This window comes from Apaloderma vittatum, unplaced genomic scaffold (assembly GCF_000703405.1).
Source record: "Apaloderma vittatum isolate BGI_N311 unplaced genomic scaffold, ASM70340v1 scaffold35298, whole genome shotgun sequence".
Taxonomy (NCBI): domain Eukaryota; kingdom Metazoa; phylum Chordata; class Aves; order Trogoniformes; family Trogonidae; genus Apaloderma; species Apaloderma vittatum.
Genome location: NW_009730775.1, coordinates 1,959 through 25,097, shown reverse-complemented (window position 1 = coordinate 25,097; position 23,139 = coordinate 1,959). Strand labels below are relative to the sequence as shown.

General features: G+C 42.8%; 1 protein-coding gene across 1 annotated transcript; it reads left to right on the top strand.

Moving 5' to 3' along the window:
* Positions 1 to 2,177: 2,177 nt before the first annotated feature.
* LOC104267135 (uncharacterized oxidoreductase C22A12.17c-like) lies at positions 2,178 to 22,011 on the top strand (the record flags this gene model as incomplete). The annotated part of the gene is made up of 7 exons (XM_009874919.1): positions 2,178 to 2,414; positions 3,846 to 3,923; positions 5,183 to 5,399; positions 10,233 to 10,441; positions 10,936 to 11,008; positions 15,548 to 15,665; positions 21,816 to 22,011. Coding segments are annotated over 7 exons (1,128 nt in total), but the record flags the coding sequence as incomplete, so codon positions are not given.
* Between the last annotated feature and the right edge of the window lie 1,128 nt (positions 22,012 to 23,139).

Here is a 23,139-nt window from a genome sequence, read left to right as displayed (position 1 = left end):
AATGAAAGGTGCCCAGGTGACCTTTATGTCTGGCCGTTCAGGACTTGATGAACTGGCAGAAAAGAAATGCCTCCCAACTGGTGGCCTCACACCCCCAGGCAGTGCAAGGACAAGACAGGCGTGTGCTGGATACACGTAGAGCACAGGCACCCTCCTGGGATGAAAGCTGTGAAGTTAAAAGGTGGTTTATCCGTATTGGAAGATAGATAAGAAGAGGGTGAACTATCAGCAGGTAGGCAGTACAGAAGGAGGGATGAAATGAGAAGTCCAGCTAATATCCAAAGAGCTACACACCTCCATATGGACCTAATGAAGTCAATGCATAAAAGTGAGATTCTTTTTCATTAGGGAGCCATACCACAGAGCAGTAGTAACATATGTTCAGAGATGGTCACATCTGCTTCTAAATGTCTGCCCCCCACCTCTTCCGCCTGAGAAGGTTACAAGTCAGAAGGTAGTGATAAGTCATGATAATTACTTGAATTTGGCTTTGGCTGTTCTCTCTGGGGAATGAGACCCCTAATCTTTCTTCTTGATGGACTCCTCTCAGCTTTCATCTTCTGACCCTTCCTGCAGTATCTACGTTGGACAAACTAGCTGAGTTGCAGCCTAATATAAGATGCTCTACCACAGCAGCAAAAATGTTGCTGCTGCTTTCCCCCAGTATAGCTCAAGAGGGAACAAGGACAAAATTTTCTTACTGGTCATGAGATGAAAAGATGGATCCCAGGAAACTAGATGTCCCAGTTTCTGCTACATTTATTATAAACCATTTGGCCTTGAGGTCTTTTTTCATTGTAGTGTAGTATCAAAAGGTATCCCAAATGTGGACTCATGAATGCTTTTTGGCAGAGCTTCTGTGCTATAGCACATCTGAAGTAAGCATGAGTGTCCGGGCTCTCGGACAGGCTTAATTTCTTAACCACAATGATGCCAGTTTGCACAATAAAGTAAATCAGAGCTTCAGTGATCTACTTTCCGCTATTTCCTCGTCTGAATGATGCACTCCCTGCTTCAGAAAGGCTCCTGAAATCTCTTTTTGGGAGCCATCAACATCATTGCTGAAAACAAATTAGTTTTTCACATTCTGTTGCCATTTGTTATTGATGCTTTCTCTTGTACATCTTGGGGAATTGCTCGTCCCTTGTTGTGCACAATTTCTCCAAACACAAAAGGGAAATCTGGACGCAAGAAGTACTGTTAAAAGTTGTGGTAGAAACAGTGAGTTCTAAAAAACATAATTGTTTCTCTTTTCACTCGAAATGCCAAGACTTGAAAGCATTTCTGCTTGCCGAGATAGGTGGATGAGCCGTTGTTTCATTGCAATGCACACAGATGCAGTTAAATAGTCCCAGATGGAATCTGAAATATTCCACAGCAGCCTCTTGGGCAGCGAGTGCATTAGCTGCCACAGGAGAAGGCTGTAAAGGCTCCCATCTGGTCATCCATCAACACTTTTATACATTATCATCAGCAGCCTGCTTGGAGGGAAGGTGTGCCACATTTCTGAAAATCCAATTAGATGATAGCAGCCAGTCTCTTTTATCCTCTCTGTTGCTGAGCCATCCAAAGCATTTTTTTAGATTAAAGAAACATCATTTTCCTTCATAGGAGCTGTACTGCTTTATCTCTATCATGACCTGTTCTTTTATGTGCTTGATAATTCTCTTTTTAATTGGGATTTCAACCATTTTCCTGCTACTGAAGTGGGACTTGCTAGTTTGCAATTCCCAGGATCAGCCTTATGCCTCTTTCTACCAGACTGATGTAATTGCCACTCTTCAATTTGTTGATAGTTACTCCTTGGAGAAGAGATAACACTGCAGCACCTCAGCTGATGAGTTTGATGCCAGTTCTCTCCCTAATCCTGATGGATCTATTTGCTTTGACTCTAGATATGCAGATGTTTCTGCTGTGACTCTTAACACCACAAGCTGGGATGAACCATCCTCTTTTACATCCTGGTTTTCTTTGAGAGGTTCAGAGTTTTGTGCACCAGCGTTGCTGAAGAATTGTCTGTAAAATACAGAAAACTCCAGAAGTAATTCTAAGAATGTCACCTTTAAAACAGCAGGGCTCCCTCTGGTTTGGGTTTTATAGAAAGGATATTTTAATGACAAGATTTTAAATTTTCAGGTAAATAGTTAGTCTTTTCTCCAACATATTTTTTTTCACAGGTGTTACATGCTGAGGATGAGCACTTTGATATAGTCTTTATTGATGCTGATCAAAGGAATGCTGTTAACTACTACAGCTTTGTCATGGATAACCACTTGCTGAGAATGGATGCAGTGATCTGTGTAGAGAATACACTCATGAAAGGACAAGTCTACCTGGAGAACATAGCTGATGAAAATGTACTAGCTGTCAGAAAATTAAATGCAGTGATTAATTCAGATCCTCGTGTTGAGCAGGTTAGTGCAATGCAATTGGTTAAGGTGCCTGTGGTACTGTATCTATGGATTTTGCAAAGTACTCTTTAAAATGTTTCTTTTGTTGGTGCCATTATCCAGAGGACCTAAAATGAACTCAAATTTTATTATAATTCACCTCACCTCACTTGAGCTCTATGTATGAGTTTCTATATTCAGAAGTGGGCCCTTCTCGCTGTCTACATCATATAGTGTTAAAGGCAAGATAAAAGTGGAGCACTTAGAGCGAATAATTGGCTCTACGGTACAACCAAGGAACTACCGCTCCACTTTAAAGGCTCTGGAGGCTCTAGGTCACCACGAGCACAACAGGAGTCAACAAAGTTCTACTCCAGCAGGATAAAAAAAACCCCAACAAACTAATAGGATGCATAAAGAGCATGCCGTGGGTTTAGAGGCAAATTTAAACACATGCCCTCCAGGACTTTAAAGCAGGTGTGAATGATGCTACCCCAGGGCAGTCACCACCAGCTTCCAAATCTTGGTCTCATGCCATGGCTGCCTTGGGGTGGCAGAGGGGCTGCTGTGGCTGGGAGGAGCCGCTGAGGATGAGGCACTGAGGACTCGGCACTGGAAGACTGGTCCTGTGGTGGGACAGGTGAGTTCTGTCACCTCCCTCCCAGGCGCAGGGCTGTGAGGCTCATGCCCAGAGGGTTTTGGTGTGAGCATCATCAGCTCAAGGTTCTTGTCTATCTGCAGGTCAGACTGTCTCTAGAGGTGCCTCTAGTGTTTCTGTATTTGTTTTATCATCAATACAACTGTCAGCTAATGTACCAGGAGCAACTTTTTTTTCTTTTTGTAGGAAAGGGAAAAAATTAATGACAATTTTTCATGCCCTGAATCTTACTTTTAGCCATTCAATGCATGTAAGTGGCATGTTGTTTCCATATCTGAGGTTCTAGTAGCTTGATCTTGGTGATGAACCTCCAACACTGAGTGCAGTTTTCACTGAACTGCGATACTGGTATCAGAGAAGGTAGGTGGCAAAACCCACTGATATTATTATTCGGTGGGTGCAGGACAGATATTCTAGCGAATGTTGAAGAACACTGAAGTGTTGCTGTCATGGTTTGCTAAGCTCCAAGAATAAGGCTGGAATACCCTCATGACAGCATTAACTAGGTGGTGGAAACCCAGAAACCTCAGCAGCCAACACTGATTTAGAAAACAGAGAGAAAAAAATACGTTTTCTTCCTGGCATTTGTGGAAGCCGTGAGTTTGGAAGAGGAATGTGAGCAAATACACATGCCTGACAAATTTGTGTTGAAGGGAGTTTTAGCTAAAGAATACGAGTAGGAGAAAAGCTACGGTGGCCTAAGCAAGGAAGGTCTACCTTTCATATCAGTGGAATTTGGCTGGTAGAAAGCCAGGTACAAAGCAATTAAACACCGTGTGTGTGCGTTATATTTGCAGATAATTCTACCTGTGCAGAGTGGACTGAGCATCATTCGCAGGAATCCTGTACCTCCAGATGCAGTGATTGAATCCAAGGTGTGTGTTTCCTTTCTGTGAGCACTTCTGGGAAAATTTTAGCTCTGCTGGGGACAACGGCAAAATAACTTCCAGGGCTTTGGTGGCAAAAACCCAAACTTGTGTTCTGGCATGCCATGGTGCTGTGCAGCTCGGGGCTTGGCGTGTATTAGCCTCTCTAGTCCAGGGTTACCCTAAAGCTATCAAATGCTGATTCCTTGCAAAATCTCTCGGATCAGCCGTGCTGGTGCTGTGATAAATCTCGAGCTCTGGAGCGCTGCTCAACGGGTGTCTGTGCCTGGTGCTCTCCTGTCCTTCCCATTCAGGGGGACATGGGCAGATGGAGACGGGGCCCAGCCATAACAAACCACTGCAATATTTCTGAAGTTACCCTCTTTTTTTGTTTAATTTCCCTCCCCCCCCAATACAGCACATGATGCTCTCCTACTGAGACAGATATTTTCATGGCCTTATATTTTACTTGTCCTGTGGAAAAGATGGTGCTTTTATCTTTCTCTGTTTTACATCGTGAGCATCATCCAGCTATAATGAAGTTCCCATCTGGAGTCACAATGGCCTAACTTGGTAAATGGAGACCCAAACCTCCTGATTGTTTTGCAGCTTCTGAGTGCTCCCGAAGCTATATCCACTGGCAGTTCCTGGCATTTTAAGCTCAATATTTTAAACATCTTGTATTTTCCATTTTAATTCCAGTCAGAGGGAAATGATGTATGGCAGCTGATCAGATGACAGCTTGCTTTAAGTTATTGGCTGATATCTTTATTTGCGCACCAGCCTTGTGAAGATATTTTGACTGTGCTCCGTCTGAGCCAAATCCTGCCTTTGGAAACTTGTTCTTAGCCTCTGTGCCTTCCTGGAGCCAGCTGAGCCTGAGGCGGAATTGGGCCCTGGGGGTAAAATAATTGGCAAACTGAGTCATCTCCTAAGAAATTTTACCTGACTCATCTCCCATGAGATTTCCTGGGTCAGGAAATACCAAACTTCACTTCCAGGTAAGTGGAGTGGTCCATGCATCTCCCCAAACCACAGCTCTTCTGCTCCGTTGTCTTGCGTATAGTGCTCTCATTGAAAATAATATCTGTAGGAATAAGGGTGCTTTTTGGCTTGGATTAGTCATACCTTTTGTCTTAAGTAATGGGCTAAAAAGACATTGACCCCTATTTGTGCTCCCACCTCCTTCTCACAGATAGAGTCCTTAATAGTTATCACTTTCCGAGCTTTGCACCTCATTGTGCAACGTATATATGTTTTTGTTTTAGAAAGAAGTGGTGAGGGATGATGTCTTCTGGGGTTATAACAGGCGTCGCATCCTTGACCGGCTGCGTTTGGATGGCCAGGTGGCCTACGTCACAGGCGGAGGGCAGGGAATTGGAAGAGCCTTTGCTCATGCGTTGGGAGAAGCTGGTGCTAAAGTAGCCGTGGTGGATCTGGCCCTTGCAAAGGCAGAAGCGGTGGCGTGTGAGCTCGGCCTCAAAGGTAAGCACAGGGCTGACCCACAGGTCCCACTGGACACAACCCGTTGATAAGTGCTGCAATGGGCTGCTTGCCTTGCTCAAACCTGACCGTTTCTCTGCAGCACAATTATTTTCCATCCAGCCCTGGTGGGGAACACATTAGAGCAGGGGGATTTCAAATACGTGCCAAGGTCACAGAAGTTCTCTGGTCCAGGCTGGATGTCAGTGTTATCTCAGCAAACGGTCATCGATATCACATCATCTGTGAGGGTTATTTATTCATATAAACTCATCCAGAGGGGCAAAGTGATCCAAGCAAAATTGCTCTCCAAGAGTGCCCAAAAGAAGCACAGCAGTGAGCCATGACTGACAGGGACAGAGAAGGGCCACACCTTGCAAATGAGATCTGTACAACTTGCGTTGAACCAACAGAGCTGGTGCTCCTCAGACTAATTCGTGCAGCAGCCAAGGGACCTCAAGCTTCGCTAAGGAGGGGCAACAGACATGGCCTATGAGCTTGTTAGCACATCCCTCGCACCTCTTCCTTAATGTCTGGTCCCTGAGCCAAAACATCAAAACAAGGTAGAGGTATGGTCAGCATAAATCTCTCACTGTGCCCTCAGATTGAAGCAAAGTCATTTTTCAAACCCTCAGTTCTTTCAAACAAGCATGCAACGTTAGTTATAGGAACATCACATTAATAGACATAATAACTAAAATCCTAAATAAGAGATGAAGTCCTCTACAAGCCACTTCTATTTTAACAGTAAAACCAGAAAAAGTAACATAAAATTGAATTTCCCCCTAGAGTCATGCTAAACTGCAATTGTAAAGGGGAAAAAGAAAACTGGAAATATAATTTTTATGAGAAAAGAAAGAAAGTGTTACTTTCTTTATAATTCCTTTTGTAAGATTACAACTGAGCCTTCTTCAAAGTTTAGTACTTCATTGCCTCTAAAGATGAAGCTTTATCCAGGAAATGTTCACACTCTTGTTTGGATAAAGTCACCAGTATTTGTTTCCACTCTGATCTCAGAAAGGAATGGGCCATTGGAAACTATCTCCAGCAAAAGCAGCCCCTGTAGATGTATTTCTATCACCCAGTGTCAATCAGCTCCCTGAGGAAGGGACGATAATGGTTCGCCTCTGGTTTTGATATCCTGAGACTTTGCAGAGAACATCTTGAACAAAAAGCCTCAGTCTGTAGTAAGCAGCTCTAGTAAGCAGAAAACACTTTACACTGAGTATGAGAGTCACAGTTAGAGCTTTGATTGCTGATCTAATCCCAAATAATGACCTAGAACAGAAAGTGCCGAGCTCCTATAACAAATTCTTGAGTCATCCAGCCCCTCCCTTCCCTGAAGCTTTGCATTTTCTTATGGGCTGAAGCCATCTGGTCTTGCCACAAAGTGGCTGTGCCCTTCAAGTTAACTTGCCTTTTGGACCTTTATTCAGGGTGAGATCCTGCATATCAAGTAGAGCTATTCAGATAGAAATGGGCTACCTGATGGAGCCATGAGGCTTTGGATGCCAACAGCCTATCTGAAAAGTAACTTAACTTATCTCCAGGGCATTTTCAGTGGGAGTTTGATTATGCATCCTTCAATGACTGCCCTACATCTCTGCTCCTTCACCGGTGGGCTGCAAGCCCAGAGGAGGTGGGGGATGTGTGTTACAAAATGTAGTTGGAGAGGTCATGAGGAATAGCAAATACTATTGCAGTGTGAAGTGAAGAAAAATCTCGCTTCTGAGTCTTTATACATCTTTACCCTTTGAGGTCAAATATTCTCTATCAACTTGACCAGTGCAGCTGGTCAGGGCACATCTATTCCACCTCATGACGGTTTTTGAGGTTTCAAATTTATTGTCATTCCTTGCTGGAACAAAATCCAAACTTTGTAATGCTTTTGTGAAAGGGAATTATATCCAAATGCCCGTTTTTGGAAAGGATCTGAAAAGGTCAGGTTTTCAATCTCTTTCTCTCCAGAGGTAACTAGAGAGTCTAGCCTGGACCTCAGAAGCTTTCCCTTGAAAACTTTTGTTGAAATCAATATGTTTCCATGAAACATTTCGGCTTCAAAGAAGTCGCATGCTCTGTTAGAAGTAAATTTTGACAAAAAGGTTCACGTAGCTTGGCTCTTGAAATATTCACATGAGTAAATTGGAGCAATAGTAGTATTAATACACATTTTTCCTGCTATAGTAAGAACAAAGGAGCTGTGATTCCGCCCCGACACACAATTTGGTTGGGCATCTCTAACTCAAAGCTGGAAATGCAGTGCCCCAAGTCATTCCCATACTGGTACTTTTTCAAAATAATTTTGCTTAGCTTTCTTAAACCCGCTTTGCCATTTATACCAAGGAGCCCTTTACTGTCTTTTGGGGATGGTGTCATCATCTCATGATGAGTCTTACACATCAGAACCTCTGTGATCTCAGTTTTAGCTTTGTTAGGCAGCTCGAGTGTATGTCCCTTGGCTACAGGGGTCTTTGTTTTTAGATCCTGTGTGAATACCTTTTCCAACAGTTGCTAATGGATCCTGACAGAAGAACCAAAAATGATGAAACATAACCAAAAAATCCTAAGGGTTACCTACAATTACATACCCCTCAGTCTTCAGGGGGAATCTCCGTCTGTACCTTAAGGGAAGAATTAATCTGACGGGATTTTTAAAATGTGCATTTTCACTGTAGACTATGCAAATGCTTTCCCCACAATGTCACTTCTGATCTTCTTGTTTGTATGCAATGTATTCCTTCCATTTATACCGCGATGAAGCCCGTGGCAGGGGGGCCGTGTACATGTCCCCTTGCAGAAGGGCAAATCTGGCACATAGTTATCTCTCTAGCATGGAGATACTGAGCTCCTCACCTGCCCTTCTCATCACAAAACTGCCTCCATGAGCATCACAAAACTAAACTGAGGACTGTAGAGATGCACTGACACCATCACACATCTAGCAGCGCGGTTATGTGCTGGGTTTCTTATCTCTGGTTAGGAATGCAGATTTTAAGCACTTTTCCCATAGTTTATTGTATTTATTATTTTTAACCAATGGTTTGGGGTACAGTGGAGAGACAGAAAGTGCTTTTTTCCCCTCTCTCAGAGTGCAGGGCTGTCAGCTGAATTGATTAAGGTCGAGTGTGGGACTCTGGTTTGAAGTGAACATGCCTTCGCTGCTTCTTCGCCAGACGCTCACGCGTGGCACCTTTTGTCTTGTTTTTATGAACTATTGTATAAGATGAAGCCATAAATGGGGTGAGAGTTGGAGGGCAGGTGAAGAGCCTCATTCTGTCACCATTAGTAACACGCTTGGACCCATTTTGCCTGTAAATTGAATAAGAAAGATTGCAGAGACTCCCTCTGCGTTACACGTCTTGATAACAATTAGGAGGAGCAACGGGGGCTGTCTGGTTATTCTTATTCTTTCAGTGCATTTAGCATAAAACCTGCGATAAAATAAGAGGTCTTGTTTTGTGGCAGAATGTACATTCATTTTTGTAGGTGGCTCTATTGTGAGTCTGCCCTTTTCTCCACCATGGGTGGCGAGGGGACCATGGCATAGCTGAAGGTCACAGGGGACGTAACACCCCATGGCCTTGTGTGGGGAGCACCCCAGAGCAGGTTCCTGAAGGCATTGAAGATCAAAAGGAGCTTTTCCATCCAAAAGCCACTTTCCTGATGGTTTTTGCAAACATCTCTGGGCACAATTACTGCTTTGCCTTGCTTTTGTGGAAGCCTCCATCTCTAAGTTTCGTTTTGGGAGAGTCTTCTCCTGTTCTCAGGATAGGTTTAGAGCTTCTTTTAAATTTTTTTTTTAGAATGATCCAAAATGAGGGACCAACAGGGTATACTTTTTCCACTTAAATAGAAGTACAAAATGCTTTCTTTAACAGCTGTAGCTCACAACCTGTGTACTCACTGCTTGTGAACTCATGATCTGTGGTCTAACCCCAGCAGCTACCTCAATGCTTTTGAGTTAGGATGGGTTTCATCACAGTCCTTTCTGGTGTAGCCCCGTTTGACTTCCAGGATGGGTATAACCCCATCAGCATCAGCTGCCTAAGCAGGCTGCTTGTTTTGTTTAATAATAAGGGCATTTAAAGCTGATTTTGATGGTAAATTAAACTATTTACAGATCAGCACTGCTGCAAAAATCAATGCCTGAGTTTTTCTAAGGAAAAAAAAAAGCACAGCTTTTGTGTGTTTGCAATCCAGTAAATTTCTTAACTTCTGAATGCTCGTGTTATTCTGCTAGTGTGATTTGAGTAAGTAGGGACAGACACTGTGGCTACCCTGCGGTGTGGGTCTTCCCAGTTATCTCCTGCTACAAACTGGTTTGGCTTTGTCTGTGACTTTTAGCTGCCTAGAGGCTGGAGTTGATCCTGAGAGCACAGGTTTGTTTTCTGCAGCATCTTGGGAGGAATTTGACATAAAGAAACATCTACATCTGAGCAAACGAGGGAGTACTTCGCTTTCCCTTGCTCCTGAGCTGCTCCGGGGAGAAGGGCTGCGGGAGAGGGAAGCTGCAGTTGAGGCTTTGGACAGAAGATGGTGCAGTCTTCAAAGCTTCGTCCTGGTGGGGTGGCTCCGCTCTCAGCCCTGGGTTTTGTGTTTGCCTCCAACGAGCAAACCTCGCACCGGTTATCAACTTTCTAACAGCAGCATTGCAATAACAAACGCCCCTTTTGCTACAATTTGTGGAGCCACGAGTTAAGGTGGCTCATTTATATAGCATGTATTTTACACATATATACATTAAAAAAAATACATTTACACGAATTAATAAATAACCACAAAATAGATAGTTTTCTTTCTTTCTCTGTGAATGCCTCTTCATCGCTCTTATTGCAGGGATTAAAAGCATTGCCCTGGCAGCAGACGTAAGCAAACCCGAGGATGTGCAAAGGGTCGTGGACACGATCGTGGCTCGCTGGGGCACCGTCCACATCGCGTGCAACAACGCGGGGATCAACATGAACTCTGCAAGCGAAGACACTTCCCTGGAAGAATGGGACAAAACTTTTAACGTGAATTTACGAGGATTGTTTTTGTGCTGCCAAGTAAGTGTGAAATGCTGTACCGGTTTGTTTTGCAAGGGGGTTCTAATTTAATTGAAAAAGAGCACTTTACTACTTAATAGCACTTTATGACCAATTATCACGATAAAATCAATCCCAGGTTTGTTGGAGCTAAGGAGTGATTTGCTTTATATCAACCACAGATTTTGGTCCATATTTTCAAAAGCAGCCAGTACTTACTGGCTGCCCAAGTTCAAGCATTAAAAAATGGCTGGATATCCTGAAATGTTTGAAGGGCCGTTCCCAATATTAGTGGTTGTTTTGAAAAAAATATTGCCAACAGTGAAGAGGGTCTGAAATGGCAACGGGATTTTTCCTGCATCAGCCATTTTTATACCAAGTTTTTATATCAAGTGCTTAAAAAAAATGTGTTAGCACATAAACTCTTCTGAAAAGTGAAGACTAATTTATTATCATGTCATTATTAGCACAATCACAAAAAGGGTCACTGGTCTTTCCTTTAATTTCTGTCACAGGCTGCAGGCCGCATTATGCTGAATCAAGGATATGGGAAGATAATTAACACAGCATCTATGGCAAGTTTAATAGGTGAGTGATGAGAGCTAACAGTTGTGCTTCAGAATCCATATTTTAATTACTACCGATGCTATTTGAATCAATTAAACCTGTATTGGGAAGGAGTAAATCACTGACATTTTGTATTAGAGGAAATGTACTACAAAATTTTTATTGATATCATTTTTCACCATTTATCTGTCCTCTATGTTTTAGCACATTTATTACTTTTTATAGAAGAGGTGGAGTCACCTTCTCTAACTGGGATGGCACTGGAAAGGTGCTGTTGCTCTCCCCGGTCGTTTCAGGCAAATGTGGGAAGCTGTGCCCCCATTTACAAGCTGCCCAAAGGCTTTTGCACCATTTTTTGCCCTGGTACCTGCAGGTTTTATTTCGTTACCGTTACCAACAGGTGTCTCGCCCAACGCTGCTGAATCAGCAGTGTCGTCAAAAGCGCCAATAAACCATTGTAACATATGGAATGAAATCCCTACTGCTGAGCTAATCTGGAAGGCAGTTACATGCTGGTGAACTGAGGCCCATGTAACAAAAATTGATCAATTACACAAATTAAGCATAGCCCTTTAGGAATTTATTTTATTGGTCTGGACATCTGTTGCAGTGTTGTCCAAATCCAAAAATCAAATGGTGCCTTGGGTTGCCAAGTTAGGCAAGAAAATCTAGTAGCTATAAAAGTACAACTGAAAACCCCTGTATTAATATCACGTCCATCTGCTGAATGTTACATAAATATGCAGTCTTTTTATTTTCCTTGGGAATAACATTTATTTTTACTGTGCCCAGTTTGACATTCTGTGACATTCTGCTCAGTTTATTGCACAGTAACTTTAAATGTTTCTTCAAAAATGCATATATAATGTTGTTGTTAATCTTTTTTTTCAAGTGTCTTTACCAGCTGTTTTACTTATGCTTAAACACAGGCACCATCCCTGTGCCCCAGCTTTGTAGAGTTACAAAATCTCCCAAAGAAAAATAGTTTTGACAGGAATGTAGAGCTTTAAATTTCAGATGCCCCAGACTTTCGTGCTCTGCTCTGCACAGTGGGGCTCTGCTCTGGGCTTGGGCTGTCACCATCCACACCATCGTCACAAAGCAAAATTTACTGAGAGCTTTTCCACCCTAGAGAAAGTTCTGAAGCTCTGGAAATGGGCAGCAGCTGCAAGTCTGCTGGTTTGGCACACTGTTCCCAGCCTTATTCTTGCAGTCCAGAAGTGCTCTCTGCTGCTCGAGGAGGAGAATTTCTTTCCAGGGCTTCTCGATCAGGCCCCTGCAGGGCTCTGCTGAGCTGGGAGTTAATGCTGTTCCACCACAGCGTCCGTCCCAGCCCCAGCTCGGGGCTGCACCTCCTTGGCCAGGATGCCAAGTCTACCGAGTCCCACATGGAGATCACCTTTGAGGGTGGTATCAGTCCTGGAGCGGGAATGGACGTTGGAAAGCAAACCTGAGAGCAGCCTGGAAGGGTCGTGACAAGGTGCATTTAAATGTCATTGAAAGTCAGTATGTGCTAGGCCAGAAGTTAAGAGACAAACACATGTTTACCTTCTGAACCTGTTTGAATCTCGGCATTGAGAAAATCTACTAGTTATAAAACTACGACTGAAAACCACGATGTTCATATCATGTCCATCTGCTGAATGTTAAATAAATATGTTGGTTGGTTGGTTATTTAAGTATGTTGGCCAACTGGCATAGTATGAAATGTTTCTAGAAATAGTTAGGGGATATTTTTTTGTTGTTGTTGTAGGTTGAGTCCTTCCTCAGAGATACGGGAAAATGAAGAGACACTTAGCAGGATAGGGAGGTTTTTGTTTGTGATTTTTTTCCAGATACACTGCTCAGAATCAGTTTTAATTAATTGAAGATAAGCTGCATACATTTTGCATATGTGCATTTTGATTCCAGTATTCCGCTGGAATTATTCCAGACGTGTGCTTCAGCAGTGGAGACGAGGCTGCTGCAGCTCTGCGGTTTGCACAGGTGTGACTTGGGTCTGTAATACTGACAGTGAATATCTTCACTGGGAAGGGGGCTGCTCCTCTCTGTCCGTGCCCACCTCTCATTGGCATTACGTGGCTGCTTCAAGGGCAGACTAGAAGCCTTATGCACCCAACAAGGTTGCAAAAACATCATGTCAAGTGTTTAAAAAGTAATGCAGCTGATGTTGGCAGCATTTTTATCTGCTTTCCTTTTGTCTTCTCGCTCCAAAACAGGAGTGAGTGTCCTTGCTTCCCACAAGCCTTACAACTTCAGATTTGTTTTGGTGGCACTGCTGGAGACAGAGCTTTATTGAGAAGCTCTAGCCCTGCTTTTCATGAGTTCAGAGGGTTGCAGGTTTGCTCTTATGTCACCTCAGGTAAGGGAAGAGGAAGCGGTGCGGGATGCTCAGCTGCAAAAAGCCCACTCAGCACCACAGCTTCTCAGGGCTTGTTGGCTTCTTCTTAAGCTATTCCAGCTGAGAGGGGCCAAGCTTCTCAGGAAGGGGAAATGCCACCTTCTGAATTACCTTCCTTAGGTATTCTTACGAAGACAAAAGCACTTATGCAGAAAGACTCTTGAAAACCCTGTCTCTGCACCCACCCCAAATCAGAAAGCTGATTCCGATTGCTTGCAGCAACTTGCTGTTCTCACCCATGTGTGCTCTTAGTGCAGAGCCGGTGCCAAAACTCTTATCCTCTTAGCGAACGCCAAATGATTTATCACAAACAGACATGTTTGGAAAGTTTAGCGAAGAACTGCTTTGCGGAGGTTAGAAGGTTAACTACCGAAGTTGTATGTAACTTGGAGCTGATGCATGGTAATTAATCAAGAAATTATGTTGTACATCTTTTTTTTTTTTGGAGAGCCCACACGGCAAGCTGTGGCTGGAGGGCAACAGGCATCTGCAGAGGGCAAAGCGGTTCTGCTGGTCGAAATGCAAATTGTTTCGTATTGAACGAAAAAGGAGCACAGAATAAATGTTATCGGAGCGGGTCCCTGATGCAGAATTCTCACTGCAGCAAGAAAAAGGCCTCCAAATTCTGAGCAAACCTTCAGCACGTGCAAAAAAAAAGTAACGCCAATCCTTGCTCCCATCATGTGTGTGCTTTCAAGCTAGCCACAAACATCTGTGTTCAAGGCCAAAGTCCTTATTCACCTGCTCAGTAATTTGCAGCAGGCCTTTTGGCTCTTTCAGTTTGGATAACTCAGTTTGTTACTTTCCTCTTTTCACCCTTTGAGCTGACCTACTCAAGCCCGGTAGTTTTAGTCAATAACAGGAGTAGTGGATGTGTTGGGATACCCTGGATGGTAGTGCCCTAGGACTGATGCAGCAGCTTAACTTCCTAACTTAAAACCAATTTAATGCCATCCACCAGCGTCACTGCTGTGCTTTTATCAAAATTTGGTGGGTTTTGCTTGCTTTCTCTCCGGGTTCAGCATTCCCTAACCCCACAGGCTGTAGCTGCCAGCCTTTGTGAGCAGTGGTATTTAACACTGATTTTCCCCACTCTCCCTCCATGAGGGAGTCAGCAACTCAGCGGGGCTCAGCACCGATAGGGTGCTAATTACAGATCGATGCTTCGCGCCGGGTTTGTTTAATGAAGTCATAACAGCAGCCAGGAAAGTCTAAGGAGAGACACTTTGCGGGTGTAAATCCCAAGAGCTGGACCGGCTGGGTTTGACTCCCGCGGGTTTAAAACACTTTACACCCACTGGGGATTTGTCCTTAAGTAGCTTTCCTGGGAACGCTGCAAATGTGAGAGCTGGCAGAGGGGCAGAGCCGCCCGAGCACACGGCACTAACAGGCTTGAACATTGTAATTAGCAAGCCGATCATTTTCCCTCTCTGACTGACATGTGACATCTCTGAAACATTTTCAAAAGCTTCACATTTTGAAAGTGGTGGGTGTTCCGAATTTTTGGGACGCACCGGTGCTCACATCCACACAAACACTGATTAGATAATACGGTGTGTTTGCTTCAGACTATGGATAATTTAAAAATTAAAGGAGAATCATTTGTTCCAAGAAGCTATATATAATAGAATATGTTATATAAAATCTAGCATGCATTATATTACACTGTATTATAGCATATATTCCATTATATTATATCATATATTACATTGTATCATTACATAATATCATCTCGTTACACTATACTGTATTAGTGTTACACTCTACAAGTATTTTGTAGATAAACATATGTATGTGTCTAATATATAAATGAGCATGTGTGCATAAGGTTATTTATCCTTCTTGGGAGTAGTTAAATATTGTATATGTATGTTTAATACATTGTGTTTGGCTCTGTCCAAATATGGAACCTTTTAAATTTCTTTCTTTCTTTCCCCCTCCATTTTTATCAGTAGCCCAGCTGCCGAGGTAAAAAAATTAGATGGTGAGATAGAGATTTAGAGGTTTGGGTTGTGGGTGGCTGAATTCTTGTTACTCCTCACCTAGCGTCTAGGAAAACACCAGAAAGTTCACCTCAGTGTGGGGAATTGTCCGTGTAGTGCTTAAGCTATCTTAATTTGTGGAGAATAAATAATTTCCTATTCCTGAATCCCTTCTAGTCCCGCACCCGCAGAAGCAGTTGGCGTATAACGCCTCAAAAGCCGGGGTCGTGAAATTAACACAGACGTTGGGAACCGAGTGGATTGACAGAGGAGTAAAAGTCAACTGCATTTCCCCGTAAGTAAAATGTAGTCTCATTTTGAAAGTACAAAGGGAATGAAGTGTTCTACAAAGCTCAAGCGAACAGTATCTCGGCAAATAAAGTTTCTAATTAGCAGGTGGATTGCATCCCTTTTTATGTTGTCTTTTCCTTAACAAAGGTTTAAATACTTAGAACCAAGCCTGCTCTGTTGCTGTGTATACTCAGGGATTTAAGAAGAGGTTTTAGCATTTGATAATAGGTTTTCCAATAACGTGAAGGGTAGTTTTTAGCATTTCTCTTCCAGATGAAATATTTCCTTCGTCTGTCCAAGCCTTCTGCGGTTAAGAAAAGGCTTTTGATGCTTAATAGACAATACCTCTTTCCCCTTTTTACTTGAGACAAATATATAAGCACTTTAAAAGCCACATTGCACTGCTGTAATTGAGATACTGTTCAACTCTGACAATCGCAGGAGGCCAGGTGTAATTTTGCAAATATGTATATATTTATTACAAATTACATTTTTCTTATTCTTAGAGGCTTAAACCTGCATGTTTTATTTTATGGTATTTAATCACAAAGAAAAGTTTTCTTGCCACATACACTTTTTCCTCTCCCTGTTTCCCACACACATACCCAACACAGTCATTTTATTAAACAATTAACAGAGCATGATAGTGCTAAGCAGAAACCCAAGTGGATAGCATTAATTGGAAGCGGTCGAATTCCGTAGACCATTGAAGTCAATCAGAGCAAGTAAGAAGGGCAGGATTTTAACCCAGGAGTTAAATTGTAATAATGATGGTATAATGTGCACCAAATTAGGAAAACCAGATTACGTATTTTAATCCACAAAGTGGAGTAAAAAAAAAATAAAATATCACAGAGCTCAATGGCAAGTACCTCTGTTTTCACTGTCAGTCTGCTCCCCACTTCTTTGTGCTAGCTGCCTTCCTTATGATTATTTATTACTAATTATACCAGTGACTCCAGCCGTTGCACCATGTGATCCACAGATTCTTTAAGCGGCATCTTACTTTGTAATGGGATTTTCCCCATGCCAATGCTATCAGCTCTGCAACAGTGTTCCCACAAAGTTACACGGTCTTTTGGGAGCCAGGGGAGATGAAGGGAATTAGGAAAGCTCAGCAGGACCTGGCGGGAACTGTGTCTGAGAACACTTGGGTAATCTTTGCCAACAGAGGTGGGATAGTAGTACCACATTCACAGCAATCACGGATAAGGAGGCTCTTAGATGAGGAATTACCTATTTCTAGAGGGTTTACATGAATTTAAAAAATATCCACCGAATGATCAAAACTCGCTTTGTGTAAGTTGGAGGCATACCCTTATATTTGAAGAAGTTATGTTTCTGGAAGCAGTTGTTACAGCATGGAGAAAAAAGTAGTCATGCTTCTCTTTTTCTGCTTTTCAAGCCAAAAGGGGTTTCATTTTGATCATCCCTATCTGTCTTGAACTCCAGCTCTGAGCTCAAAATCCTACAACAGGAAGTGCTGTTTTTTTGGGTTTTTTTTCTTGTTTTTTTTCTTTTTTCTTCTGGATGGAGGAATAGCCAGAAAGGGCACACAGAAGACCAACGTCTTGCTGTCTTTAAGGTCTCTCTTTCTGGGCAGAGCAGGTCCACTGACGCAGCTGGGGACCCAGACTGAACCCCTGTGGCAACTGGACAGAGCTTTCCTCAAAGTTCCAAGCTTTGTCTGAGCCCCTCATGCCAGGACCTCTGGGGAGCTCTGGGTGGTAGTTTGGAGGAAGGACCCTGCAGCAGTCTGGGTATCTCAGATCCCTTTTCAACACAAGCAAAAGCTGCATATACTTGAGAGTGAATATTCACATTTACCCTTCTGCCTGGGTGAGAAGTGACCCACTCCCAGAACTGTGGACCCCACCAGTCTTATTGTCACGTCTCTTGATGTGATTCACAGAGGAACAGGGACTTCTTCAACCCTCTTGAGTTTAGTAACCCAACACTGGGCTGTAGCTTCAACGCAACAGCGCATAAGTTGATGCCATCAGAGTACTTTGCAGAATTGCAAAATGTCCCAAATGCACAAGTCTTTCTGAATGTGGATGTCCAACCTAGCACGTAGTCATCTTATACAAAAGGGGATTTTGAGGAGCATGGAGTAGGGTGTGATGATACCCAAGAAAATCTCTGGATAAGTAAAATATGTCCTTAGGTACTTTGCCCCTCCCACTCACAGTTGCATTATTGCTTTAAGACACTATCAGCTTACCTCTGTCTGAGGCTTCAAACACTCTGCTCTGCCCTTAAACATTATTTCACCATGCAAACCTTTTGGCCTTTTTTCCCTCTTCCTATCTTGTCAGTTTTTATCAACTTAATTTCATAATGAGTGCATAAAACTTATGCAGAGCAATGCATAAAATGTTACGGCAGAGTCCTTACAATAATTTATTGGATATATAAAATTCAAGATTCAGGCTTGCCTTGCTGGCCAAGCAAGCCTCGTGTCCATGAGGAGAAGGTGGCCGTGACTCCCTGGATGCTCTGACTTTGCGTGCTGCTCCAGGCAGCAGCAAACATTTCCATGTATCATGGAAACTGGGCTCAGCCCTGCTGCCCCCTTTGAGTGCAATTGCCTCATAGCCAACGCACAATTGCCTCATAGACTGATGCACAGTTGCTGCTGTGCAAAAGTAAGAAGGTGCTGGAGTCTTCGCAAAAGGGACATGGGTGTTGAGCTGCAGAGAGGACATGGATGTGAACAGGGACTTTTACAGAACGCTGGCTGGTGGCCAATGCCTGGCTGCCTGTGGTGGGTTTTAGTCCTTTTGCTGGTCCCTGCAGATGTGAGGTGTGTTGAGTGCAACGGAGCAGAGGACTTTTTCAGGGTACCTGTTTTTTTTGGCATGTGTGGTATTGGTACGCTTCATTTTTGCAGGCATTGCACTGAATCAGTGTCTATTCTGGGGCTAATGAAGCCTCCTCGCTTGATATGCAAGGTGTAAAATGCCATAATGTGATGACCTGTGAGACGGGCAGCTGGAAGCTGATCTCCAGCTCAATTCCCAGCTGCAGCCAGGCCAGCTCGTCAGATGCCCAGTGAAACTCAGAAGTCCCAGGGCATGAACCATATTCTCCACTGCCAGGTTGCAGGGATTTGGGTTTGGGCTGTGATGGGTAAAGAGGCTTTGTCCCCTCCGTGTCTGCCTTGCTCCCCTGGGGTGAGATGGAGGCAACTGTATGGTGCTGTACCTGGCTTTTAGCCCACTGGGTATAAGGAGTCAGAAAAGAGGTGTAGGGCAGGATCACCACAGGTTTCGGGGGAGGGAGAGGCAGATCTGGGAGGAGAAGGAGCACCCCAGCATCACCTGAAGGCATCCCAATTAAGCAGCATTACTATCCCCATTAAGCAGCAGTCGTTGCTGGTAAGTATCTTTGGACTTAAATCTTAATTCCGTGGGAGATGTCCCAATTAAGTGGATCTTGTGATTAAACACTTCCTGATTAAGTGGAGTGTACTTAACTCATTCAAATTAATAACTCATCTGAAAGAAATCAAGTTACACACAGATGGAATCTTTCTTTTGCTCTCATTTGGGGATTGAGTGCACGTAACAATTCCAGTTAAGTATCTGGTAAGTGATATTTTTCCTAATGTGTCTCTCAAAGTGGAAATGTTTTAGGCAGTTGGGGTTTTTCTGTGGGTTTTTTTTTTTCCTAATGTCTCAAATTGTCCTGTGTATCAATAATGAAATATTGATGCTTATATCTAACGTTAAGGAACCAGCAGTTTGATATTACATTGACATGCAACAGAAAGTACTGATAGGCTCAGCACTGCATACGAGATGAGGTAGGGAATTAATGCATTGGCAGTTGTCTTTGCTGGAACTGGTTAGAAGCCAACTAAAATCTGCCTAAAAGGGTTCGACAACATTAAATTGCCCAACTTGGCACCAAACCTTTCCCAGAAGATGTGTAGTATCAATGACATGCCTAATATTTATAGTGCCATCAGTATGTGTGTTTGCAACTTTTAAGTTTCGCACTGTATTTTTCTCTCATTTATATAACAAAAATTTTTAATGAAGTTTCATTACATATCTTAATTTTTGCTACTTGAAGTGAACCTAAAGAAAGGTCCAGTGAGAGGCACAGCGCTCTGATTTACAGGTTGCAGTGATCAGACCAAAGATCCTTTTTCTGAACAGATTGAAAAATGTCCTCTTCTTAGCAAAATCTGTTGTGCTGGAGGACCGTGTGTCGTATTCCCTAATCTGCATTCCTTTGGGGTTAAAACATTATATATAAATTAGAAAAATTATGAACTCATATGGATCTTATTCTGATCTCGGATAGCGGGAAGCCAGGATGATTATGTTGATGGTTTTGTAAGCATGGTAAGAAGCACGTAAGGGAAAGGAGTCCAATATATTTCATGTCTCCTACTCAAAGCATGTTCCTCTCTGAAGAAAACCAGTTCTGGAGGAGTTTGGGAGAGCGAGGGGCTGTGCTTGGGGGAAGTGAGTAAACCCTCTGCAGTCCTATACTGGAATGTGTTTGATTTTATTACGTAGCCAGAGCTTAAGCGAGCTACATTGCTCAGTGTTTCTGAGCTGCTCTGGTGTTTATTGAGAGTTACAATAAAAACTAAAGCCGATATTTAAATCCTGCCTGATTAGTGAGAACAGAAATGTTTGCAGGAAAGTCTAAATTAGTTCCACTTCGTAACAGAGTAAATAGCAGATTTCAGCCTTCGTTTAAAACAAAAGGTAAATCTCATACCCAGAATCCAGTGTGTCTCAAAAAATTATTTCCTTGGAAGTATAAATTGGGATGCCGATGAAGTTTCAGAACAAAACGGGTATTTTTATACTTTGTTCATTTCATATTTATCACTAGCTTGTTTGCTAATTTTCATTTGCAAGAGGCAATTCTTCCAGCTAACTGGCTGCCTCAATGGGCCACTGATTTCTTTGAAGTGACAGTCTGTAAATATGCATAAAAAAGAGATGCAATTAGCGTGTGTGTGGTTCAGTGCAGCCTGATTTCATTGGCAAGTTTACCCACAGTGTTGATAAGCTACATTATCTAGAAAATTGGCCGCTGAAAAACAGCACCTCTGATTGCCAGCAAAGGTTCCAGATAACAGGGTGCTGAAGAGAAATATAATTGAGGTTGAATATGTTAACCAAGGTGTCACATGCTCCTTAGAAGCGCTAATTTATCAGCATGTTGGAATTTTTATTAACATTTGGAATGCATTTCTACCACACTAATGAAGTGGAATTGGCAGTTCAGGTTTTAGTTATTGTCATTTCTGAGAAGTTAAATGTAATTTCTCGTTAGACACAGTTATGTAAATATATTTGTTCAGGGGCTGAAAAAATTATACATTTTGCAAAATACAAATATGTTGTTAAGGAGGAGTATGACAAATCAGTCGCAGTTAAAGTCATAAAAGCCAGCCTAACGTTCGCCCTGCATTGTGCTTTCTGGAGCATCACTCATTTTTAGGGCACCTGAAGAAAAAGGAGTTAGCAGACTTTTTGTAAATGGCGTAGTCACTTGTTAAAGTAAAAGAGGTAAATGCAATGGGATTTGTCCAGGTATTTGGTTTAAGGGGAACTGCACAGGGTATGCTGCGCTTATCTTTACCTCTCTTTTTTTGCTTGGGTCTGGTGCCCAGAAGGGCGCTGGCTTTTGTTTCTCCTGTTTTTTGACACATGGGAGGTCAGGCTGTTTTCAATTTCTGGGCTGAAATGACATTATGCTGCGAAGGGATGAGAAGAGAAAATCGGTAGAAGGACGGCAACTCATGAGGTCCGCAACAGACTGGGTTCAAGTTGCTTTCAGTTCCAATGCCATGCTCATTTTCTATAAAAAAAATTAAACTGCTGATTGTAACGAGTAACCTACAAGTAAGGGGATACTGCTATTAGCTAAGAACACAGTATGTATGTACTCACTTTAAAGAAAACCCTGAAGCCTGCCCATGGGCAGCAAAAGGCGATAGGAGGGAAGAGCTACTGAAGTTTGCATTGTGACTTTTGCAACGGCAGCGCAGCTCTGCCTCGCGCGTCTCCTTTGTCCTCTTCCGCGAATTAACATCTCAGAAACCTCCGAGCGCTGCCTTTCCTTCTCGGGCTGGGCAGAGAAAACCCATTTCCTAACCTGTCCGTGTGTGTCCTCATTGCAGGGGCATCGTTGACACGCCGCTCATCCACTCCGAGGAGCTGCGGCCGCTGGTGCGGCGCTGGCTGCGGGACATCCCCGCCGGGCGGCTGGCTCGGGTGACCGACCTCCAAGCTGCCCTCGTCTATTTGGCCTCCGAAGCCTCTGACTACATGACGGGCCATAATCTGGTCATCGAGGGCGGCCAGAGCTTGTGGTGAGGGACATCTTCCAGCCTCTGCTCTCAGAGATGCAGGGCACTTTGGAAAAGTGCGTATTAGCGTTTTGCTTAGTCCCTATTTTGGCAGCTGATATGGAGTGATTGGTTTCTTCTTTTGTGTGTTGCTTTAAAGATTCATGTAATGGGGGGGGGAAGCACAATTTTTCATTTTCAACATTTTCATGTTTTTCATTTTGCATTCAGGCTTCTCTTAAATTAGTGTTTAACGATATAAAGACATTTGCTGCAGTGAGATTTGACTGTTATTTAAACAGGGGGCACTTTTAAAGCAATATGTATTAGCTGATCTGTGTAGCATATTGTTCTTAGGTGATTTTTTTTTTTGTATTCAAGTTGTTCCAGTGACATCTGTGAGTGGTGAAAAACAGTTGGATGTAGTGTTAAAAAAATAAATTAGTTCGTTGCATTTGAACCTGAATGTTGCCATTTCATATTTACTGGTGTTCTTAAGTTTTTGACAGTGTTTTTATACAAACACCCACATAAATGCCCCTGAAACAAAAGTACTGCACTTAGTAGAGAATCATGGCTGGTAATTACAATGGCTCAGATCCAAGGCCCATCGAGGTAAGTGGGGACTGCTTGTATATTTTAAGTTAAATGCATGTACAAGTGTTGATACAACTGGGTCTTTGTTTTCCTTGATATGCAGATGTAAGCAAAGGTTGTTTTCCAAATTTGATTTTTTTTTTTTTCCATCCTGTAAAATTCTGAAGACAATTCTCAGATTTAAGTCAGGGCCAGTTCAGATGATATCAATACACTTCTGTCGATGATATCGATACACTTCTGCTGGTTGAAGAGCTCATTTCGGCGATAGCCCTGGGTTCATTGCTTATAGGCAGTAAAATGTGGCACGATAACACCACCATTTTGATAACACTCTGAATTTACACAGACTTCCATCCCGAGGGCCGTTGAGCATAACCTAAGGAGAATTTACGGGAAGGAATTCACTTGCAAATCCCCATGTCATTTGTTTTGCATTTGGCAGCTCTTTGTTACCATAACATAAATAATTGTGGATGAATGTCATTACTTTGATTAAGTGCTACAAGCCCATACATTGGCTGGCCATTATTGTGGTGAATTGCTATAATGGCTTCAG